Source organism: Eleutherodactylus coqui, chromosome 5 (assembly GCF_035609145.1).
Source record: "Eleutherodactylus coqui strain aEleCoq1 chromosome 5, aEleCoq1.hap1, whole genome shotgun sequence".
NCBI classification, from domain to species: domain Eukaryota; kingdom Metazoa; phylum Chordata; class Amphibia; order Anura; family Eleutherodactylidae; genus Eleutherodactylus; species Eleutherodactylus coqui.
The window spans coordinates 36,419,513-36,442,220 of NC_089841.1; the positions used below are offsets into that span (position 1 = coordinate 36,419,513).

At 47.6% G+C, this 22,708-nt stretch overlaps 1 protein-coding gene across 2 annotated transcripts; it reads left to right on the top strand.

The window, feature by feature from the left end:
- The first annotated feature begins 57 nt into the window (after positions 1–57).
- LOC136629188 (oocyte zinc finger protein XlCOF8.4-like) lies at positions 58–21,982 on the top strand. Of its 2 annotated transcripts, none has more exons than XM_066605354.1 (7): positions 58–83; positions 11,786–11,886; positions 16,043–16,222; positions 16,305–16,428; positions 16,511–16,575; positions 17,097–17,187; positions 20,333–21,982. In XM_066605354.1, exons 2-7 carry the CDS (start codon positions 11,809–11,811, stop codon positions 21,094–21,096), a joined length of 1,302 nt encoding a protein of 433 aa, XP_066461451.1. In that variant the 5' UTR covers positions 58–83; positions 11,786–11,808; the 3' UTR covers positions 21,097–21,982. The 2 variants fall into 2 exon arrangements, with proteins under 2 accessions (XP_066461451.1, XP_066461452.1); XM_066605355.1 differs by having other exon boundaries at positions 20,336–21,982.
- The last annotated feature ends 726 nt before the right edge of the window (positions 21,983–22,708 follow it).

The following is a 22,708-nucleotide window of genomic DNA, read 5'->3' on the forward strand; positions in this document are numbered from 1 at the left end:
ATGTGACTCCTGACTCCTCCCACCAATGTGACTGGTCATATGATGGTGACGTCATCACAGGTCCTGGGAGCACGCGGCTGTTGGTATGTTTGGACCCCCTCCTGTCTGAAGCCCTGGGGAAGCGGATTATTAGCCCCTTTGATACTTTCTGGCCTCTACGCCATTTATTTTCTCGTCGAAGATCCCTCAAAGGATGGCTGCAGCTTTCCTCTAGTTTGCTGTCCTAGTTCAGTAGCTGCGCGGCAGTCCTCGGTAGATAGGCGCCATCTTGTGGATTATAGCGCTCGCTACACCCATATATAGAGATGTAGCAAACGTTAAGTTGACATTTGACCTATTCCGATAACTTGGGCCACATTCACACCGACAGGGAATTTATGTTGTAATTAATATAAAAATATATATATTTATTGCCGAGAGATGCTAAGGGTGCGCTCACACAAGCGGTTTTTACAGTGTATTACATGTACAGGTTTTGCGCACGTGATAACTAACTTTACATTACTGTCAATGGTGCCCCCCCCCCCAAAAAAAAGAACGCAGCACTATTTTGGCGCATATTATGGGCACATACACACCAAGATAGTGTACAGGCAGGGATGTAGCTATAGGGGGTGCAGGGGTGGCAGTTGTACCGGGCCCTAGAGCCTTAGGGGGTCCAAAGGGTCCTCCAAGACATAAGATGATGCCAGTGTTATAAACACATATAGTCGGTTCCACAAACCTTCTAGTTCCGCCTCTGTGTACAGAGATTTATCGGCACGCAGCAGTACATAACGCATTGCATACTCACTGATATTCCTGATCTGTTACTAGGGGAGGATGGGGACATACTGGCGGGTTCTGGCCCCCCTCTGATTAGTGGTAGGGACAGACTTATTCTTGCATTGGATATATTACACTCCCTCCAGACTGCACGTTATGGTTGGCTTCCCTCCCGATGTGCCCACGATGCTTGATGGCTGATGGGACCGTTATGCATATGTTCTGGGACTGCAGTGTCCTACGAGATTATTGGAGGGACGTTCTCATATTCATGGAGTCTCACCTGGGGGTCCCCGAGGATCCTGCACCCTGGGGTGTGCCTCTTCGGGCCTGTCGGAAATGTGCCGGTGGCTGGGGCAACGCGAATAGGGATGAGCGAGCATACTCATCCGAGCTTGATACTCGTTCGAGTATTAGGGTGTTCGAGATGCTCGTTACTCGAGACGAGCACCACGTGATGTTCGAGTTACTTTCACTTTCATCTCTGAGAAATTTGCGCGCTTTTCTGGTCAATAGAAAGACATGGAAGGCATTACAACTTCCTCCTGTGATGTTCCAGCCCTATACCACCCCCCTGCAGTGAGTGGCTGGGAGATCAGATGACACCCGAGTATTTAAATCTGCCCCGCCCGCGGCTCGCCACACATGCATTCTGACAGAGATCAGGGACAGTGCTGCTGATGCTGATGCTGCTGCTGCTATAGGGAGAGGGTTAGGTGTTATTTTAGTCTTCAAGAACCCCAACAGTCCTTCTTAGGGCCACATCTGACCGTGTGCAGTACTGTTGAGGCTGCTTTTAGCAGTGTTGCACAATTTTTTTTTTTTTTTTTATATCGGGCGTGCAGACCATAGCGTCCTCAGTCTGCAGTCATTTTACTCAGTATAGGGGCAGTACTGGTGAGGCAGGGAAAGAGGTATACTGGCTATATAGGCAGTGGGCTTTTTCCCCAAAACCTCCAAAAAATACAATATTAGGCCTGCCTGTCACTGCCTTCAGTTTACTGTGTCTCTGCTGGGGGTAATAGTTGTTGAATTAATACCCAGCCTTGCGCATAATTGTTGCCTGCCTCTGCAGTGCGTTACGTACGCGAAGTCAGCCTCCAACAGGGAAATCGAAATACAGTGTATATCACAGGCAGTGGGCTTTTTCCCAAAAAGTTCCAAAAAATACAATATTAGGCCTGCCTGTCACCGCCTTCAGTTTACTGCGTCTCTGCTGGGGGTAGTAGTTGTTGAATTAATACCCAGCCTTGCGCATAATTGTTGCCTGCCTCTGCAGTGCGTTACGTACGCGAAGTCAGCCTCCAACCACAGGCCAATAAGCGGCACATTTAATTACAGCGTTCTGTTTCTGCTCTACTCGTAATACACCATGCTGAGGGGTAGGGGTAGGCCTAGAGGACGTGGACGGGGGCGAGGACGCGGAGGCCAAAGTCAGGGTGTGGGCACAGGCCGAGCTCCTGGTCCAGGTGTATCGCAGCCGACTTCTGCGGGATTAGGAGAGAGGCAAGTTTCAGGGGTCCCCAAATTCATCTCACAATTAATGGGTCCACACGGTAGACCTTTATTAGAAAATGAGCAGTGTGAGCAGGTCCTGCCGTGGATGGCAGAAAGTGCATCCAGCAATCTATCGACCACCCAGTCTTCTACGCCGTCCACAGCTGCAACTCTGAATGCTCTGGCTGCTGCTCCTCCTTCCTCCCAGCCTCCTCACTCCATGAAAATGACACATTCTGAGGAGCAGGCAGACTCCCAGGAACTGTTCTCGGGCCCCTGCCCAGATTGGGCAGCAATGGTTCCTCTCCCACCAGAGGAGTTTATCGTGACCGATGCCCAACCTTTGGAAAGTTCCCGGGGTCCCGTGGATGAGGCTGGGGACTTCCGGCAACTGTCTCAAGAGCTTTTAGTGGGTGAGGAGGACGATGACGATGAGACACAGTTGTCTATCAGTGAGGTAGTAGTAAGGGCAGTAAGTCCGAGGGAGGAGCGCACAGAGGATTCGGAGGAAGAGCAGCTGGACGATGAGGTGACTGACCCCACCTGGTTTGTTATGCCTACTGAGGACAGGTCTTCAGAGGGGGAGGCAAGTGCAGCAGGGCAGGTTGGAAGAGGCAGTGCGGTGGCCAGGGGTAGAGGCAGGGCCAGACCGAATATCCACCAAGTGTTTCCCAAAGCGCCCACCCGCACCATGCCACCCTGCAGAGGCCAAGGTGCTCAAAGGTGTGGCAGTTTTTCACTGAGAGTGCAGACGACCGACGAACTGTGGTGTGCAAGGTTTGTCGCGCCAAGATCAGCTGGGGAGCCACCAGCCTCACCACTAACAGCATGCGCAGGCATATGATGGCCAAGCACCCCACAAGGTGGGACGAAGGCCGTTCACCGCCTCCGGTTTCCACCACTGACTCTCGCCCTGTGCCCCAACCTGCCACTGAGATCCAACCCCCCTCTCAGGACACAGGCACGACCGTCTCCCGGCCTGCACCCACACGCTCACCTCCTCTGTCCTCGGCCCCATCCAGCAATGTCTCTCAGCGCAGCGTCCAGCCGTCGCTAGCGCAACTGTTTGAGCGCAAGCGCAAGTACGCCGCCACGCACCCGCACGCTCAAGCGTTAAACGTGCACATAGCCAAATTGATCAGCCTGGAGATGCTGCCATATAGGCTTGTGGAAACGGAGGCTTTCAAAAACATAATGGCGGCGGAGGCCCCGCGTTACTCGGTTCCCAGTCGCCACTACTTTTCCCGATGTGCCGTCCCAGCCCTGCACGACCACGTCTCCCGCAACATTGTACGCGCCCTCACCAACGCGGTTACTGCCAAGGTCCACTTAACAACGGACACGTGGACAAGCACAGGCGGGCAGGGCCACTATATCTCCCTGACGGCACATTTGGTGAATTTAGTGGAGGCTGGGACCGAGTCAGAGCCTGGGACCGCTCACGTCCTACCCACCCCCAGAATTGCGGGCCCCAGCTCGGTGGTGGTATCTGCGGCGGTGTATGCTTCCTCCACTAAACCACCCTCCTCCTCCTCCTATGCAACCTCTGTCTCGCAATCAAGATGTGTCAGCAGCAGCACGTCGCCACCAGTCGGTGTCACGCGGGGTGGCAGCACAGCGGTGGGCAAGCGCCAGAAGGCCGTGCTGAAACTACTCAGCTTAGGAGAGAAGAGGCACACGGCCCACGAATTGCTGCAGGGTCTGACAGAGCAGACCGACCGCTGGCTTTCGCCGCTGAGCCTCCAACCGGGCATGGTCGTGTGTGACAACGGCCGTAACCTGGTGGCGGCTCTGCAGCTCGGCAGCCTCACGCACGTGCCATGCCTGGCCCACGTCTTTAATTTGGTGGTTCAGCGGTTTCTGAAAAGCTACCCACGCTTGTCAGACCTGCTCGGAAAGGTGCGCCGGCTCAGCGCACATTTCCGCAAGTGCAACACGGACGCTGCCACCCTGCGGACCCTGCAACATTGGTTTAATCTGCCAGTGCACCGACTGCTGTGCGACGTGCCCACATGGTGGAACTCTACGCTCCACATGTTGGCCAGGCTCTATGAGCAGCGTAGAGCTATAGTGGAATACCAACTCCAACATGGGCGGCGTAGTGGGAGTCAGCCTCCTCAATTCTTTACAGAAGAGTGGGCCTGGTTGGCAGACATCTGCCAGGTCCTTGGAAACTTTGAGGAGTCTACCCAGATGGTGAGCGGCGATGCTGCAATCATTAGCGTCACCATTCCTCTGCTATGCCTCTTGAGAAGTTCCCTGCAAAGCATAAAGGCAGACGCTTTGCGCTTGTAAACGGAGTCGGGGGAAGACAGTATGTCGCTGGATAGTCAGAGCACCCTCATGTCTATATCTCAGCGCGTTGAGGAGGAGGAGGAGGGGGAGGAACATGAGGAGGAGGGGGAAGAGACAGCTTGGCCCACTGCTGAGGGTACACATGCTGCTTGCCTGTCATCCTTTCAGCGTGTATGGCCTGAGGAGGAGGAGGAGGATCCTGAAAGTGATCTTCCTAGTGAGGACAGCCATGTGTTGCGTACAGGTACCCTGGCACACATGGCGGACTTCATGTTAGGATGCCTTTCTCGTGACCCTCACGTTACACGCATTCTGGCCACTACGGATTACTGGGTGTACACACTGCTCGACCCACGGTATAAGGAGAACCTTTCCACCCTCATACCCGAAGAGGAAAGGGGTTCGAGAGTGATGCTATACCACAGGACCCTGGCGGACAAACTGATGGTAAAATTCTCATCCGATAGCACTAGTGGCAGAAGGCGCAGTTCTGAGGGCCAGGCAGCAGGGGAGGCGCGGAGATCAGGCAGCATGTACAGCGCAGGCAGGGGGAACACTCTCCAAGGCCTTTGCCAGCTTTATGGCTCCCCAGCAAGACTGTGTCACCGCTCCCCAGTCAAGGCTGAGTCGGCGGGAGCACTGTAAAAGGATGGTGAGGGAGTACGTAGCCGATTGCATGACCGTCCTCCGTGACGCCTCTGCTCCCTACAACTACTGGGTGTCGAAGCTGGACACGTGGCCTGAACTCGCGCTGTATGCCCTTGAGGTGCTTGCTTGTCCTGCGGCTAGCGTCTTGTCAGAGAGGGTGTTTAGTGTGGCTGGGGGAATCATCACGGATAAGCGTACCCGCCTGTCAACTGACAGTGCCGACAGGCTTACACTCATCAAGATGAACAAAGCCTGGATTTCCCCAGACTTCTATTCTCCACCAGCGGACAGCAGCGGTACCTAAACAATACGTAGGCTGCACCCGCGGATGGAAGCATCGTTCTCTATCACCATAAAAAACGGGGACCTTTTAGCTTCATCAATCTGTGTATTATATTCATCCTCCTCCTCCTGCTCCTCCTCCTGAAACCTGACGTAATCACGCCGAACGGGCAATTTTTCTTAGGCCCACAATGTTTATATGTTTCAATTCTCATTAAAGGGGTGGTCTCGCGAAACAAAGTGGGGTTATACACTTCCGTATGGCCATATTAATGCACTTTGTATTATACATCGTGCATTAAATATGAGCCATACAGAAGTTATTCACTTACCTGCTCCGTTGCTAGCGTCCTCGTCTCCATGGTTCCGTCTAAATTCGCCGGCAGCTTGCTTTTTTAGACGCGCTTGCGCAGTCCGGTCTTCTCCATTCAGCACGAGCCGCTTCAGTGTGCTCCCCGCTACAGCTCTTCTGCGCATGCGCAGATAAGCTGTCACTGCTCGGGAGCGCGCTTGAGCGGCCATTCTGTACCTTCCTCTGTTAGAGGAAGGTGCAGAGCTGCCGAGCTGCCGGAGAAGCCGCCCAGCTGTCCTGCCGTCCAGCTGTCCAGGTAAGTGATGGGCCGGGGGGGGGCTGTCGCTGCGCCGGGGGGGCTGCCGCTGCGATGGGGGGGCTGTCGCTGCGATGGGGGGGCTGTCGCTAGGCCGGGGGGGGCTGTCGCTAGGCGGGGGGGGCTGCCGCTGCGATGGGGGGGGCTGTCGCTAGGCCGGGGGGGCTGCCGCTGCGATGGGGGGGCTGTCGCTAGGCCGGGGGGGCTGCCGCTGCGATGGGGGGGCTGTCGCTAGGCCGGGGGGGGCTGCCGCTGCGATGGGGGGGCTGTCGCTGCGATGGGGGGGCTGTCGCTAGGCGGGGGGGCTGCCGCTGCGATGGGGGGGGGCTGTCGCTAGGCCGGGGGGGCTGCCGCTGCGATGGGGGGGGCTGTCGCTAGGCCGGGGGGGGGCTGCCGCTGCGATGGGGGGGCTGTCGCTAGGCCGGGGGGGGGCTGCCGCTGCGATGGGGGGGCTGCCGCTAGGCCGGGGGGGGGCTGCCGCTGCGATGGGGGGGCTGTCGCTAGGCCGGGGGGGGGCTGCCGCTGCGATGGGTGGGCTGCCGCTAGGCCGGGGGTGATGTTCACTGACAGGTGAAGGCCCCGGAGCCCAGCGCTGGGCTCCGGGGCCTTCACCTGGGCTGAGGGTCTAGCGCTGGGGAGCCGGGAGCGTAGCGCTGGGGAGCCGGGGGCTAGCGCCGGTTACCTGCTGCCTGGCGGTGCGGGCGTCTGGTCGGCGGCTGCGAGGCGTCTGGTCGGCGGCTGCGGGGCGTCTGGTCGGCGGCTGCGGGGCGTCCGGTTGCCATGGAGACACAGCTGGCAGCGTCTCGGGAGCGCGCACGTCGGGCTGCAGCGAGCGACGGGGAAAGAGCCGGCGGCCATCTTGGGGAAACTTTTATAAGTTACTGAAACGCTGGAACGGTAAGTACGAACCAGCTAGAAAAGTAATTTACAGGGGTAATTAGTAATGTATGTTTAATTAGGGGGACTGGGCAAAAAAAAAAAATCACTGCTTCCTCGAGACATCTCCTTTAAAGCGTTGAAACTTGCACCTAAACCAATTTTTATTTTAACTGGGCTGCCTCCAGGCCTAGTTACAAATTAAGCCACATTAACCAAAGCGATTAATGGGTTTCACCTGCCCTCTTAGTTGGGCATGGGCAATTTTTCTGAGGTACATTAGTACTGTTGGTACACCAATTTTTTTGGGCCCTCGCCTACAGTGTAATCCTAGTAATTTTTATGGGCTTCGCCTGCACTCATGCTACAGCAAGGTGTGTGGGGTTGGCCTACACTTTTGCTACATAAATGTAACTGGGGCCTTGTCTATACTGCAACTACTGAAATGTGAAAGAGACTGTTATCTCCCTAAACTGCTGCAACGGGAATGTTACTGTGGCCTGTCTTGACTGCTACTACTACTGAAATGGAACTAATACTGTGCTCCCCCTATACTGCTGCTTCGGAATTGTTACTGGGGCCTGTCTTGACTGCTACTATTACTGAAATGGAACTAAGCCTGTGCTCCCCCTATACTGCTGCTTCGGAATTGTTACTGGGGCCTGTCTTGACTGCTACTACTACTGAAATGGAACTAATACTGTGCTCCCCCTATAATGCTGCTAGTGATATGTTACTGGGGCCTGTCCCTAATGCTACCGCTGAAATGTTACTAATTCTGGGCTCTGCCTATACCGCTGCTAATGCTATGTCACTGGGGTGTGGAAATGGAGGCTTCCCAAAGACATGATGGTGGCGAGGCCATTTCCCACCAACGCGGTTACTGTTAAGGCGCATATAACCACGGACACGTGGAGAGGACACATAGTGCCTCAAAAACATCCCCCTCCTCCTCCAACAATGAAAACATTCTTGGCAAATACCTTTGCATTGTTCCGTCTGGTGGCAGTCCAAGAATTTCACCTTTACTGACACAACAAGAGAGGCCCCCCACCATCCCCCCGCCACGGCCCACTTAATCCTGGCCACATTCCGAAAACCAACTAAATAAAACCGCGCTACTAGGTCCGCAGTCGCCACCACATTCCCACCAACGCGGTTACTGTTAAGGTACATATTACCAGTCTGACTGGGGCATGCACTGTGGGCCGAAGCACACCTGTATTGTATGTGACGTTAGCTCTGCTGAGCAGGGCACTGCAATGGGATACATTTAAGTACCGCCGATGGGTTCCAGGGAGCCACCCATGCTGTGGGTCCACAGGGACTTCACATTAGGGATTTGTACCTGCCAGTGTCTATGTATTAAAAACCCTGGTCAGACTGGGGAATGCAGTGTGGGCCGAAGCCCACCTGTATTTAATCTGACGTTAGCTCTACTATCCGGGGCACTGCATTGGGACAAACTACAGGAGCAATACAGCGCTAATGAGACGTGCACAGCTACGCAGGCATAGGAGTCCGCTGTAGGCCCGCGATTGCTGAGGGTTTGTGCAGAGGCCTATGTCCTGGGTGCAGTGAAAGTCCACTTCCTGCCTAGGATTGCTGAATCTGTGGGCCGAGTCCTATGTCATGGGCGCGGTGCAAGTCTGCCATGTTTGGCCGCTCAGATCAATTTTTTATTCATGTCTTGGGCTTCCTAGGACCCCCCTATGCTGTTGGTGCAAACTTAGTTCCCATCGCGGTGTTTGACCTGTCCGGCACAAAGGCACTGACTGACTTGGGTAGAGGGCAGAGCGCTGACGGCTTTCCCCTTGCAGTGTGGATTGAGCTATGCGACACCTTGACAGAATGAATAGTGTGTGGCACATGGATTCCCCATTGCTATGCCCACGTTTGCAGCTCCTGATGGAGGTGGCACAGGATTGGAGTTCTCATTGCTTCTGTACAGCATTGTGGGCTATCGACCCGCCCCTTTTAAAGACGGTTGCTGCCTAGCCGTGCCAACCATCTGCAGTGTGTGCCTGCGGTTTCTCCTCATGGCAGACGCACTTATAAATAGACATGAGGGTGGTGTGGCTATGAGGCCAGCGTGTGGCATGAGGGCAGCTAAAGGCTGCGCAGGGGCACTTTGGTGTGCGCTGTGGACACTGGGTCGTGCGAGGGGGGGGGGGTTGGGCAGCATGTAAGCCAAGAGAAGAGGCAGGGGTGTGTCCCGCAGGCAGTGATTGTGCTTTGTTGGAGGTAGTGTGGTGCTTACCTAAGGTGTGCCTTGCTAATGAGGGTTTGTCCGAAGTAAAAATTGGTAGGGGGGGGGGCACTCTTGCCGCTATTGTGGCTGAATAATGGGACCTGGGAACCTGAAATGCAGCCCAACATGTAGCCCCTCGCCTGCCCTATCTGTTTCTGTGTCATTTCCAGCACTTTCTTGGGTTTTGCAGATTTTCACAAATGAAAACCTTAGCGAGCATCGGCGATATACAAAAATGCTCGAGTCGCCCATTGACTTCAATGTGGTTCGTTACTCGAAACGAACCCTCGAGCATCGCGAAAAGTTCATCTCGAGTAACGAGCACCCGAGCATTTTGGTGCTCACTCATCTCTAAACGCGAACCGTATATAAATTGCTGCTTTTTTTGCAAAAAAAATTATATTAATATTGTTAAATTGGAGGCACCCGGAGAGTCCGACTAGGAGGGCATGGATCCAGGGGGTAAATTCTACGATGCCTGGAGAAGTTTTACAAGATCTTGGGTGCTTGGGTGAACGGTAAGGGGTCTGTCTGAGCATTATGAGGTGATGTAGTAGAGAATACCCGCTTGACCTAAACTCCTATCATTTCTTGTTGTTAAGAGTTGCACTGTGTTGTTGGGGGAGGGGGTGATTCGCTGAAAGAGATAAGAGATGTATTACGTATTACATGAGCAAGAGATGGAAACACATAGTGGCCAATATGTTTGTTGCAATTCATGTCTATAGACTTAGTTCAATTGTTATTATTAAGGAAAGGACAAGAAATCCTTCATTAATCCTTTTGTGTTATATGTATGAAAAAGAAATCTTATTATACAAACTATGCAGAATTTACAATCCTTGTATCAATTCTGCAGTATTTCGAATAAAACTAAGTTAAAAAAAAAATATGAATTCCTCACATTGCCTTGGCCCCCAAACTCACCAGACTGTAACCCCACTGATCATGTTTGGGATATGCAGGAACGGGCTGTGAGATCTGCTCCCACTTATCTGCAAAACGTCCACCAACTAAGGGAGCGGCTGAGCGGGCATGGGTCCAGATGAGTATGGAGCATGTTCGCCAGCTTGTAAAATCTGTTCCCCAACATCTAAAAGCCATAATCGCTCAAAACGCTGGACTGCCCCATTACTGAGTAAGTGTTCCTAATGCAGTGAATCTTCAGCATATACAGACTTTACAGTAACAACTGGCCACTTAACGTTTGACAGTAAAAAACATTAAAAACTAAAATGCTGCAAACCACTGGGAGTGAATCCTCCTAAGGCCACTTCCACGTGGGCGATTTTCTCGTGCGATTTTTGTCGCAATGCGACAGTGCTACAATTCCCATGTATGTAGAGTGAGGTTTTGTAGCCTGCGAGATTGCGAGACTACAAAATCGCGGCATGCTCTATAAAGCCGCAATTTGCAATTTTTTGCATTTGATGTTTCCCTATGGAGCCTTCCTTTGTGTTGCATCGCATTACCCAAAAACGCGTTTTTGTGCAGTGCGTTGCAACTTTGATAGTAGGAAATCCTACTGTCAAAGCCCTAAAATAAGCCCTATGTGCATCCACAAAAAAAAAATTATACATCACCTATCAGGCGCTGTCATCTCCAGCGCACGTCTCCCCTGAAGCTCTCAGCCTCCAGGAAGTGCTGTCTGTGATTGATTCTTGAGCGCTGCCTCAGCCAATCAGAGCCAGCGCTTGATGAACCATTCACAGTTGTTCATTCATTCATTCATTCATTAAATGGCTGTGAATGGTTCATCGAGCACTGGCTCTGATTGGCTGAGTCGCAGCGCTCAAGAACCAATCCCAGCTAGCGCTTCCTGGAGGCTGGGATTGTAAGCCTCCAATTTTTTTAGATGCATATTGGGCTTAGTTTCAGGGTAGGACTTATATTTCAAGCCCCCCCCCAAATCCCAGCAAAAGAGTGCTACAAAGTCACACGACTTTGTAGCGACACAAAAATCGCGATATTGCTATAAGAAAACGCAGCAATATTGCACAGAACACAGATGTAGTATCGCTGCGATATTCTTGCGTCCATATCATTGTAGCCCTTGTGGAAGCGGTCTAAAGCTGCATCAATGGCACTATTTGGACGACCAGTCTACCACAGGAAGAGATACCAACAGCTTCTGGTATTAGTTGACCAACACATTTTTTCTGACCTACTGCAACAAAATCCAACCCACTCTCAATGAAGGAGCACCGGTCCATGATAGGTTTTACAGACCTCCAGTGTACTGCGGTGGAGAAGAAATAGTTTTCTTAAAATGTGTAAAACTTCTAACCTAAGTGTCTCTGTGATTGGGTTGTCCAGCCTTCAAAAGTGTAACGTGAGCATTTCTGCCTTGATCATCTACAAGGGTCACATGCCGTATGTACTGGCATTATAATGTAAAAGTATAACGTTCCTCAACACTGCTTTGACCTTAAACATAGAGGAACTGCCATGACAAGCGATTCAGCTCATGTTCTAATCCATAGAAAAAAAGAGATCTAGTAATTATATATGTTTTTATATGCATTTTGTGTGGTTTCATATTAGCGTATCTTCTTTCATTCAGGTTCCTACAATATATGATCAAGAATGGAGAGGGAAAAGAACAACATGGCCGAGAGTGTAGTAAATCTCACCCTAGAGATACTCTTCCACCTCACTGGAGAGGTAAGAGATTCTGATTGAAACAGTTTACAGGTCTGACAGTCACCAACCTGTGACGTACAGCACCCAGAGGCAGACCATAGATTTGACTAATTTCCAGCTCCTCATATCCTGCACTCATGCAAGATGGAGCCCAAATCACATGGCAAGGCCTAGCATGCCCCAACACACCTTGCTGCCACCACAGACCATTTATGAAAGATAGGTCAGCTAACTCGATTTCCACCAGCCGACGCAATGTTAACACACTTTTGAGTTATGGGTCTCTTTAAGCATTCAAGGATAACTAATAAGGTTTAAAGCTTTATTCTAAAAAGTGTTAGCAGTGCTTAGATAAAAATATACAAAAGGAGATATTTACTGTTAGGTGCAATGTTCAGACACAATCCTCTGCTTCTGTATCAGGCAGGCATGGGCGTCGTCCTGCTCTCCCTGCTTACTGAGCTTTCATTTATTTCCAGCACTCTTGGGGTTAATTGGCTCTGGGCCTCCTGCTCAGCTGATGCACCTTTTCTAATCACCTCCCTATATAGATGCCCTGGGCCTTTCAGACAGTACTGTTGTGTGTTTCTTGTCCACAACTCCATATTTAGCTGCTGCTCTGGCAGTTTCCTTGCTTTCTGCTCATGTTCTGTGTCCTCCGTTCGTGTATCCTGCTATCTGTCATCCTCGTGAGTCTAAATTTCTGTTTATCTTTGTTAGCCTGTACCTCCTTTATACCTGTATTTCCCAATATTGTTTTGTCTTTTGTTTTTATAGGTGTTCTGTCAGGGTCAGTCAGTGCCTAGAAGAGGACCGTGGGGTTGTCCCTATTGGGACAGCAGCCCCAGTTATAGGCAGGGGTCTCCTGGTTATCAGCTCAGGGCAAGATACTTTCCCCAGCTTTCATCTACATGTGGGGTTTGTACATCTGGTATCTTACCTCGCACGCTGGGGTCGGCTACCAACTGTGCTGGATTGGATCATCACCTACCTGGTAAGTTGACACAGTGGTTCCACATCCACAGTCGCTACAGTACACAACAGCCATGGATCCCACTGACTCCAACCACGGAGGTCTTCCTGAATTATTCCAGTAGATGATGCATCAACATGGGAAGCATGAGCAAGTCCTGGTGTATCTTCACAATGTGAGTACTTGTCTTGGTAATCTTGTCCCTGCCATAGCGGTACTGCAGTCCTTTGCTGTTGCAGGAACTGCTGCACCATCCCCACCGGCAGAATTAGTTTTTTCGATTCTGGCCCTTGCCTGGCGGCACCTCTTCATTATGATGAAGACCCCGGACAATGTTGCGGATTTGTTAATCAATGTACCTTGCACTTTGAGCTTTTGCCACATTGTTTCCCCTCAGATCGCACCAGAATCGCATTCATAGTGTCTCACCTTACAGGTCAGGCTTTGGCGTGGATCAATCCCCTCTGGGAGTGCAATGATCCACTGGTTAATAACCACAGTATGTTCATAGAGGCCTTTCAGAGGGTGGTTGATGAGCCCAGACGTTCATCTTCAGCTGCTTCCGCCCTGTTATGCCTCTGTCAGAATAACCTCACTGTGGGTTGATATGCTATTCAGTTCCGAACTTTCGCCTCAGGGATGGGGTGGAACAATGAAGCCATGGTAGCAGCATTTTGGGAGGGACTAGCAGGTCACATCAAAAATTAGTTGGCGGGTCGTGAGGTCTCTACCTCTCTGAACGCTCTGGTTTCTCTGGCTACAAGTATTGACCTGCGGTTTCAAGAAAGATCTAGGGAGGTTATGCAACACAGGAGATCAATCCGTCTGCTTCTCAGTTCCAGAGACAACTTTTCTCCCCACCGACCAATACTCAATCTAGCGATCCTGAGCCTATGTGGATCGACTTAGACTTTCCGAGGTGGAGCGCACACATAGACATACCAAGAACCTTTGCATTTATTGTGGGTCTCCAGGTCACCTTGTTCATGCTTGTCCCCTCAAACTGGAAAAGTCCTCCAACTAGGGCCAGTTGGGCAGTCTACCCTAGGTAAGGATTGCTCCTCTCCCAGGCTGAACTGGGTCCAGGTTTCCGTGGCAGCCTTCTTGGATTCTGGCTCTGTCAACAACTTCCTCCAGCAAGCTTTTGTGCACCACTACCGTATTCTTGTCCGCCGTCTTGAGAGACCACTCGTGGTAAATACAGTTAATGGTGGTACCCTCTCTGAAACTATTCAGTTTGTCACAAAGCCACTGGAGTTGAGGATTGGGGCTCTCCAATGAGAAAATTCCCCTGCTAGTGCTGCCTGGGGCGACCAGCTCTCTTCTTTTAGATTTACAGTGGCTCCAATTACATAACCCCACCTTGGACTGGAGTACTGGTGAGGTATTAAAATGGGGTACCACCTGCTATATACCAAGTGCTTGCATCCTGTGCATCCCGTTCAACGGGTTACTTTACCATCTAACCTCCATGGTCTACCGGAACCTTATCATGGTTTTGCAGATGTCTTTGACAAGAAAGAGGCTGAATGTCTGCCACTGCATTGCTCCTACGATTGTCCTATACAGCTCTTGACTTGTGCTGTGCCTCCTCAAGGTAGAATATACCCCTTTCTCTACCCGAGACCCAGGCCACAGCCGAATATATTAAGGAAAACCTGGCTAAAGGGTTCATCCGTAAATCCTGATCTCCTGCCAGGGGTGTTTTTTTCTTAGTTAAAAAGGACGGGTCACTACGGCCCTGTATCGACTATCGTGGTCTGAAAGCGATCACGGTTAAGAATAAATATCCTTTACCCTTGATTCCTCAGCTATTTAATCGCTTGCGTGGAGTTTGGATGTTCACTAAGATCGACCTGTATGGTGTTTATAACTTGATCCGCACCTGCTAGGGAGATGAGTGGAAGACAGCCTTCAATACTCGGGATGAACCTTTTCAGAGATTTCCTGCAGCAATGCGTTGTCATATACTTGGACAATATCCTGATTTTTCCCGAGTCGCTTTCCTTTTTGGGGTATATTGTCTCCAGGCAGGGGTTGGAGATGGATCCTGAAAAAGTCTTTGCAGTGCTAAATTGGCCTCGTCCTTCCGGCCTTTTGGAAATCCAATGCTTTCATCTACATGTGGGGTTTGTACATCTGGTATCTTACCTCCCATGCTGGGGTCAGCTGTCAACCATGTTGGATTGGATCATCACCTACCTGGTAGGTTGACACAGTGGTTCCACATCCACAGTCGCTACATTTACAAATGGTTAGGAGCTACAAATACACAAAAAACAGCATAAAATAAAAAGTAATAAAACAATACAAGGCTATAAAGCTGTTTCGAATAGTTCTGGGTGAGAAGCACGTGCAAAGGTGGTCAATTCTGCATTTAGATGCAGCTCCTGAGTCTGACAATGGGATGAATATCTCCTTTAGTCTCAAAGTCCCTCTGGGTCCAACCCCAACCATCCTCCTCATGACATCAGCAAAGGCTGACTACGTAGATGCGCAGATCTCCCACAGAGAAAGTCAATTTAACATTTCGGCCATATTTTTCCAAGAGACACTCCAATAGGCCGCCATGTTTTATATCATGAATTTACCTACACATGGATACCAAACATTATATGCAAAAGATGATTAGCATCACAGGTACATGATTTTCAGAGCGATAGCAGTGAAACCCTGCAATCGTGGTACACTCAAGGTTATGAAAATATAATAGCTGTTGAGCTTGCACCTTTGAATGCTCTATAATTCCCATTATTTTTCTTTGTCTCGTCTTAATGGAGGGAAATCGCAGTCAGCAATTCTGGAGGATGTGTATTGGAAAGGCATAGAGGCAATGGGATCTCCTGCAAATGGCTTGGTTCGTTATCACTACAATGAGGGCTTCCTTGCTAGTCACAAAGGGAGAAAATGGGATCAGAGAGCCCTCTGGTACAGGTGTGAAAGGCAGTTAAATTAATATTGATGAGTTTAGCTTGGCAGGAAATGCATTTATGCATCTGCGTAAAACCACTCAATTGTTTCAGACCAGCAAGGTAGCAGAGTAACACACAAATATGAGTGATGATCTACCAATATAATTTCATCATACTGATGATGTCACATTACATCATTCTTATCTATGATAATAACAGATGCTGTCACTGGGGGAGTGATGGACTCTGGAAATGTCTGTAGTAATATTTATTAATGTCTCCTCATATACAGGATTACACAGTAGTGAAGAAGACCTCTAGTGATGGCTGTCAGGCCCCTGTGTGTGATGGATGGGGAAGACCCCGGAGCCCAATCACGTGGCCCCCACCTCACCCCCTGATACATGAGGTCATCAATGTACAGAAGATTCTAGAACTCACCAACAAGATGATTGAGCTGCTGACTGGAGAGGTGATGCTGTAGGGAATGCTGGGACATTATGCAGTAACAGCACTGGAGGCTTCTGGGTGATGACTGTATATTGTGTTGTCAGGTTCCTATAAGGTGTCAGGATGTCGCTGTCTATTTCTCCACGGAGGAGCGGGAGTATTTAGAAGGACACAAGGATCTGTACAAGGAGGCCATGATGGAGGACCACCAGCAGCTCCCATCACCAGGTAATAGACAGGACTAAATACACGGGGACTTTATTATCTGTATGTAAAGAATGACTTCAGTGTCTGTCTGTGTTTCCTCCAGTTCCATCCAGTAAGAGAAGCCCACCAGAGAGATGTCTCCGTCCTCTTCTTCCACAGGACCATCAGGTAGATGGAGATGTCCCTCTGATCTGTAGAAGGCTGTGAAGCTCTTGTCTTCAGTCTTATTACATGTCTTCTACTTGTGTGATGAGGCCGGTGGAGATGGCAGGATTACCGCTGACCAGAGACATTACATGTTGTCGGGATCTTCTCCCAGTTTTCTGGCGGTGGAGACTGCTGGTGGGAATAAGGAGCCAACAGGTTGGACTTATATCTATCTGCTCCTTTATTTCTCCTGAGACAAACAGCAGATGTGTCTGGTAGACGCTGATCTCCACTGAGACAACATGCAGCGTGTCTAGCCATGCCAGATATACATAAGAATGAGGTTCCTGATGGTTTCAATGAACCATCTAATATCTATGTCCAGCTTCCAGACCTGCAGCTATGTTGTTGAGATAATTACTCTTGCCAGGTCATTTTTGGTTGTCATGATGATTGTTTTTTTTAGACATGGTAAATAATCCACACGACTTCTCCAACCGTCTGCTGACTTTTACAATATTTGTTTCACAACTTTGTATCAGGATGAAGATCTGACCAATATTGCTTCTACAGAGATAAATGTGAGGGGCGATCAGTGGTGTAAAGAGGAGATTCTTACAAGTAACTGCCCAGGTGAATGTTAACCTCTAAATACAACATTCAATTCTCCATTCAATTAGGAAATTCAGCCATACCCAGACATAGATCCAAATAATACAATGCAGGATGTGGAGACATAGACTCAAATAAGAGCCTCGTGTGGCACAGAGTGCAGCAGAAATGCAGTCCTAAGCTCTCGTTCATGACCTGAAGGTTGCGAGTTCAATCCCTGCTTGGTTCAGGTAGCCGGCTCAAGGTCGACTGAGCCTTCCATCCTTCCGAGGTCGGTAAAATGAGTACCCAAGCTTGGTGCGAGGTAATAAATAAAAAAAGCACTGCGGAATATGTTGGTTCTATACAAATAAGATTTATTTATTTTTTTCAAGTAAGAGAAAATAGGACATTGAGACAGTGACCCATAGGCAGATTGCAATACAAGGTAACATAGACGCAGATAACATAATACAGAACATTGCAACATGGACCCAGAAAACAGAATACATAATATGAAGATATAGACTTTGAAAACAGAATATAGAACACAGAGACATAGACTCAGATAACTGATTACAGAACATGGAGAAACAGACTCTGACAACAGAACACAGATTGAAGTAGACATAGATCCAGATAACAGAATACAGAATGTGGAGACATAGACCCAGATAACGGAATACAGAATGTGGAGACATAGACCCAGGTAACGGAATACAGAATGTGGAGACATAGACCCAGATAACAGAATACAGAATGTGGAGGCATAGGCCCAGATAACAGAATACAGAACGTGGAGACATAGACCCAGATAACAGAATACAGAATGTGGAGACATAGACCCAGATAACAGAATGCAGAATGTGGAGACATAGACCCAGATGACAGAATACAGAATGTGGAGACCTAGACCCAGATGACAGAATGCAGAATGTGAAGACATGGACCCAGATAACAGAATGCAGAATGTAGAGACATAGACCCAGATAGCAGAATACAGAATGTGGATACATAGACCCAAATAACAGAATATAGAATGTGGAGACACAGACCCAGATGACAGAATGCAGAATGTGAAGACATAGACCCAGGTAACAGAATACAGAATGTGGAGACATAGACGCAGATAACAGAATACAGAATGTGGAGACATAGACCCAGATAACAGAATACAGAATGTGGAGACATAGACCCAAATAACAGAATACAGAATGTGGAGACATAGACCCAGGTAACAAAATACAGAATGTGGAGACATAGACCCAGATAACAGAATACAGAATGTGGAGACATAGACCCAAATAACAGAATACAGAATGTGGAGACATAGACCCAGATAACAGAATACAGAATGTGGAGACATAGACCCAGGTAACAGAATACAGAATGGGGAGACATAGACCCAGATTACAGAATACAGAAGGTGGAGACATAGACCCAGATAACAGAATACAGAATGTGGAGACATAGACCCAGATAACAGAATACAGAATGTGGAGTCATAGACCCAGATAACAGAATACAGAATGTGGAGACATAGACCCAGATAACAGAATACAGAATGTGGAGACATAGACCCAGATAACAGAATACAGAACATGGAGACAGAGACCCAGATAACAGAATACAGAATGTGGAGACATAGACCAAGATAACAGAATACAGAATGTGGGGACATAGACCCAAGTAACAGAATACAGAATGTGGAGACATAGACCCAGATAACAGAATACAGAATGTGGAGATATAGACCCAGATAACAGAATACAGAATATGGAGACATAGACCCAGATAACAGAATACAGAATGTGGAGACATAGACCCAGATAACAGAATACAGAATGTGGAGACATAGACCCAAGTAACAGAATATAGAATGTGGAGACATAGACCCAGATAACAGAATACAGAATGTGTGGACATAGACCCAGATAACAGAATACAGAATGTGTGGACATAGACCCAGATAACAGAATACAGAATGTGGAGACATAGACCCAGATAACAGAATACAGAATGTGGAGACATAGACCCAGATTACAGAATACAGAAGGTGGAGACATAGACCCAGATTACAGAATACAGAATGCGGAGACATAGACCCAGAAAACAGAATATGGAGACATAGACCCAGATATAAGAATACAGAATGTGGAGACATAGACCCAGATAACAGAATACAGAATGTGGAGACATAGACCCAGATAACAGAATACAGAATGTGGGGACAGAGACCCAGATAACAGAATACAGAATGTGGAGACATAGACCCAGATAACAGAATGCAGAATGTGTGGACATAGACCCAGATAACAGAATACAGAATGTGGGGACATAGACCCAGATAACAGAATACAGAATGTGGGGACAGAGACCCAGATAACAGAATACAGAATGTGGGGACAGAGACCCAGATAACAGAATGTGGGGACAGAGACCCAGATAACAGAATACAGAATGTGGAGACATAGACCCAGATAACAGAATACAGAATGTGGAGACATAGACCCAGATAACAGAATACAGAATGCGGAGACATAGACCCAGATAACAGAATTCAGAAATGGAGACAGACCCTCTGTCAGATGATAACATCTTTTATGCAGTAGCTCCCTGTGTAAACAGAATGTAATAATATACAAAAAGAAAAAAAAACTTTTCAAATGAAGGTTAATGCGTCTTCTTATAATATGGCAGATTTTGAAAGCTGAAAGACCACTTTCACATGACAGTAATTTTTGTCCATATTTTGCATCAGTATTTGTGAGCCAAATGTGATTGTTTTCTGTAAAAGAAACCAAGTAATCTTGTAGATATGATACCTGTTTAATGAGAACAATCTTACTTGGTTTCTCTTACTGAGAACAATCACATGTTGCTCTTCTGGCTAACACAGTGCCAACCTTTTTTTTTTTAAAAGCTAAAACTAGGATTAGACCAAATCCTGCAAATCTTTCTAATTTTTTTTCTGTAGGTTCCACTCCTGGTATTGGCTTACAAATAGTGATGCAAAATACTGACCCAAATACTGATGTATGAAAATAACCTCAAAGTGTCCCTGGTTAATAACTGAATTGTAATAAACGTCTTGCAATTTGCATGGAAATGTTTCTATAGAAACATTGAAAACATCATTGTACTTTTTTAGTTACATTCAAAAACAGTAAAATTATTTTTTTCTTAGCAGTTGATGGTGTTTGGAGCTCAGAGAGGCGTTTAAGATTTTCAAGTTTTAAAGCAGAAGACTGCGGTATCACACAAATTAAATATGAAGAACCTGCCATTATCCCATATATTCTTTCCAACCTTCATAGCAAAGATCTGTCATTTCCTCCTTTGTCACAGACCGCTGACCAGAGTAAAAGTCACAGAAGGGGTGTCAAAGATCAAAAAAGTTACACAGTGGAGAAGCCATTTTCATGCTCGGAATGTGGAAAATGTTTTACTCAGAAACCAACTCTTGTCGCACATCAAAGAATTCACACAGGGGAGAAGCCATTTTTATGCTCGGAATGTGGAAAATGTTTCACCTATAAATCAGATCTTGGTAGACATAAGAAATCTCATACAGGAGTTAAACCGTTTTCATGTTCAGATTGTGGAAAATGCTTTACCCATAAATCGGACCTTGTTTCACATCAGAGAATCCATACAGGCGAGAAGCCTTTTTCATGTTCAGAATGTGGCAGATGTTTTACTCGGAAATCAGATCTTGCTAAACATCAGAGAACTCACACAGGAGAGAAGCCATTTTTATGTTCAGAATGTGGGAAATGTTTTACTCGGAAAGCAAGTCTCATTGACCACCAAAAATCTCACACAGGACAGAAGCAGTTCTCATGTTCAGAACCGCAGAAAGGTTTTACTTTGAATTCCAATCTCGTTCAACTTCAAGAAAGTCAGACGGGAGAAGCCATCTTCATGCTAATAATGGGAGACACCCTGTAGCTTTTATTTAAGTCTAATTGAACATCAGTGAATTCACACGGGGAGAAGTCATTTTCCTGGCTGTTTTATGGGAAATGCTCTCAGAAATCAGATTTTATTAAACATCAGAGGTGTAAGATAAGAGAGCAGTCCCTTTCATGTTCATGTCAGCTCTCAAAGGTTGTTTTTTTGCAGAAAGTTTTGCTACTGCCCAATTTATCTGAATTGGAATTTTAGATATCCACATCTTTGTCTCCAAAGGAACCCCTTTCAGATAATATGGTACTCACAGTCGCAAAAATTTTTGTGAAGTTCCCCAAATTGTTCATCAAATAGTTCACACCAGGAAGTCTTCATTTTGTCTCATTTATTTACAAGGCGTCGAAGAAAAAAAACACTGGTTACCTTCAAAATAAATGGGAAGATGGAACAATACCTCTACAGCGCCACCTATTTGACTTGCAGGAATGCTGCCTTCCATGTCAAATATTTCAAAAAGGCCTTGCAACAATGACTGGGAATTGTGAGCCAAAGCCAGAGTCTTCTCCAGAAGGATAAGATAACCATGCACAGACAGCTGTTTTGGGATGATTGCTCCTCATCAGTGTGCAGCAGGTCATTTTTACAAGACTTTTTGAAAAGTCTGATATTGACTTGCAGTCTTCATTTATATAATTTTTGGCAACATATAACAATTTGATTGCTTTTTATGCCATTTTTTTTTTCTAAAGGCAAGATTAAAAATCTGATATTGTGACATGATTTTTATTTCTATTTTAAACGGCATTCACCGTGCAGTATGACTAATATGGTAAATTAATTCTGAATGCCAGTATGATTACACCAATGGCTTTTTGAAAAGTGGAGATGAAAATCCCCCAAAAATCGTTGCGTCCTTATGTGCAAAATAGGCCACCTCACTAAGGTGTGAAAGCTTTATGGTCTCTAAATTGATGTTAGGGGGTCACCAGGCCATTGTGCTACCTCTGCTCTAGGTTTCTCAAATCTCATATTCTCTACTGATGCAAAAATTCCCTCTGAGATTCATTCCATTTTTGATAGTATCAAAGATAGTTATACACTTGTAGTCCCAAATTCTTCTGTGATGTTAGGACTTGAAATTGCCTTTAAGTACAATAACTTTCCTATGTTGTATGTTGTGTCCGTGATTAGAAAAATGCTTTGCCACAGGTAATTCGGTCTTTCTCTCTTTAATTGTGTGGCTATGCAATCTCATCCTAGCCTTCAGGTTTTTGTCCTGTTTCCCCAACATATAGGCCCCCAACAGAACATTCACTGCACAGAATCAGGTAAACAACATCGGACAGAGAACATGTGAATGTCCCAGGGATCTTATAGTCCTGCTGTGTGTTGGGGATCCGTACCCTGTCCACGGTCAGTACATGTGAGCAGGTCTTGCAGCGCCTTACATTGCAGGGATAAGTTCCTTTTTGTGTGTCAGAGGGCAATGCACTCCTGATTATAAAGTTCCTCAAATTTGAAGGTTGCCTTTAAAATAGGGTTTGGGAATACTTGTGTAGGGTATGAAGGATTATCTTAGCAGTTTTGCTTAGTACCTCTAGCTGTGAATTATAGGTCACTACTAGAGGTACACAATTGTTTTCTTCCTTCT

Excerpts from the sequence above, each read along its gene's own strand:
- LOC136629188 (XM_066605354.1), top strand. The coding sequence starts at position 11,809 with ATGGAGAGGGAAAAGAACAACATGGCCGAGAGTGTAGTAAATCTCACC. Across the intron at positions 16,223-16,304 it reads TTGAGCTGCTGACTGGAGAG|GTTCCTATAAGGTGTCAGGA; the intron begins GTGATGCTGTAG and ends TTGTGTTGTCAG. Across the intron at positions 17,188-20,332 it reads TCTTACAAGTAACTGCCCAG|CAGTTGATGGTGTTTGGAGC; the intron begins GTGAATGTTAAC and ends TTTTTTTCTTAG.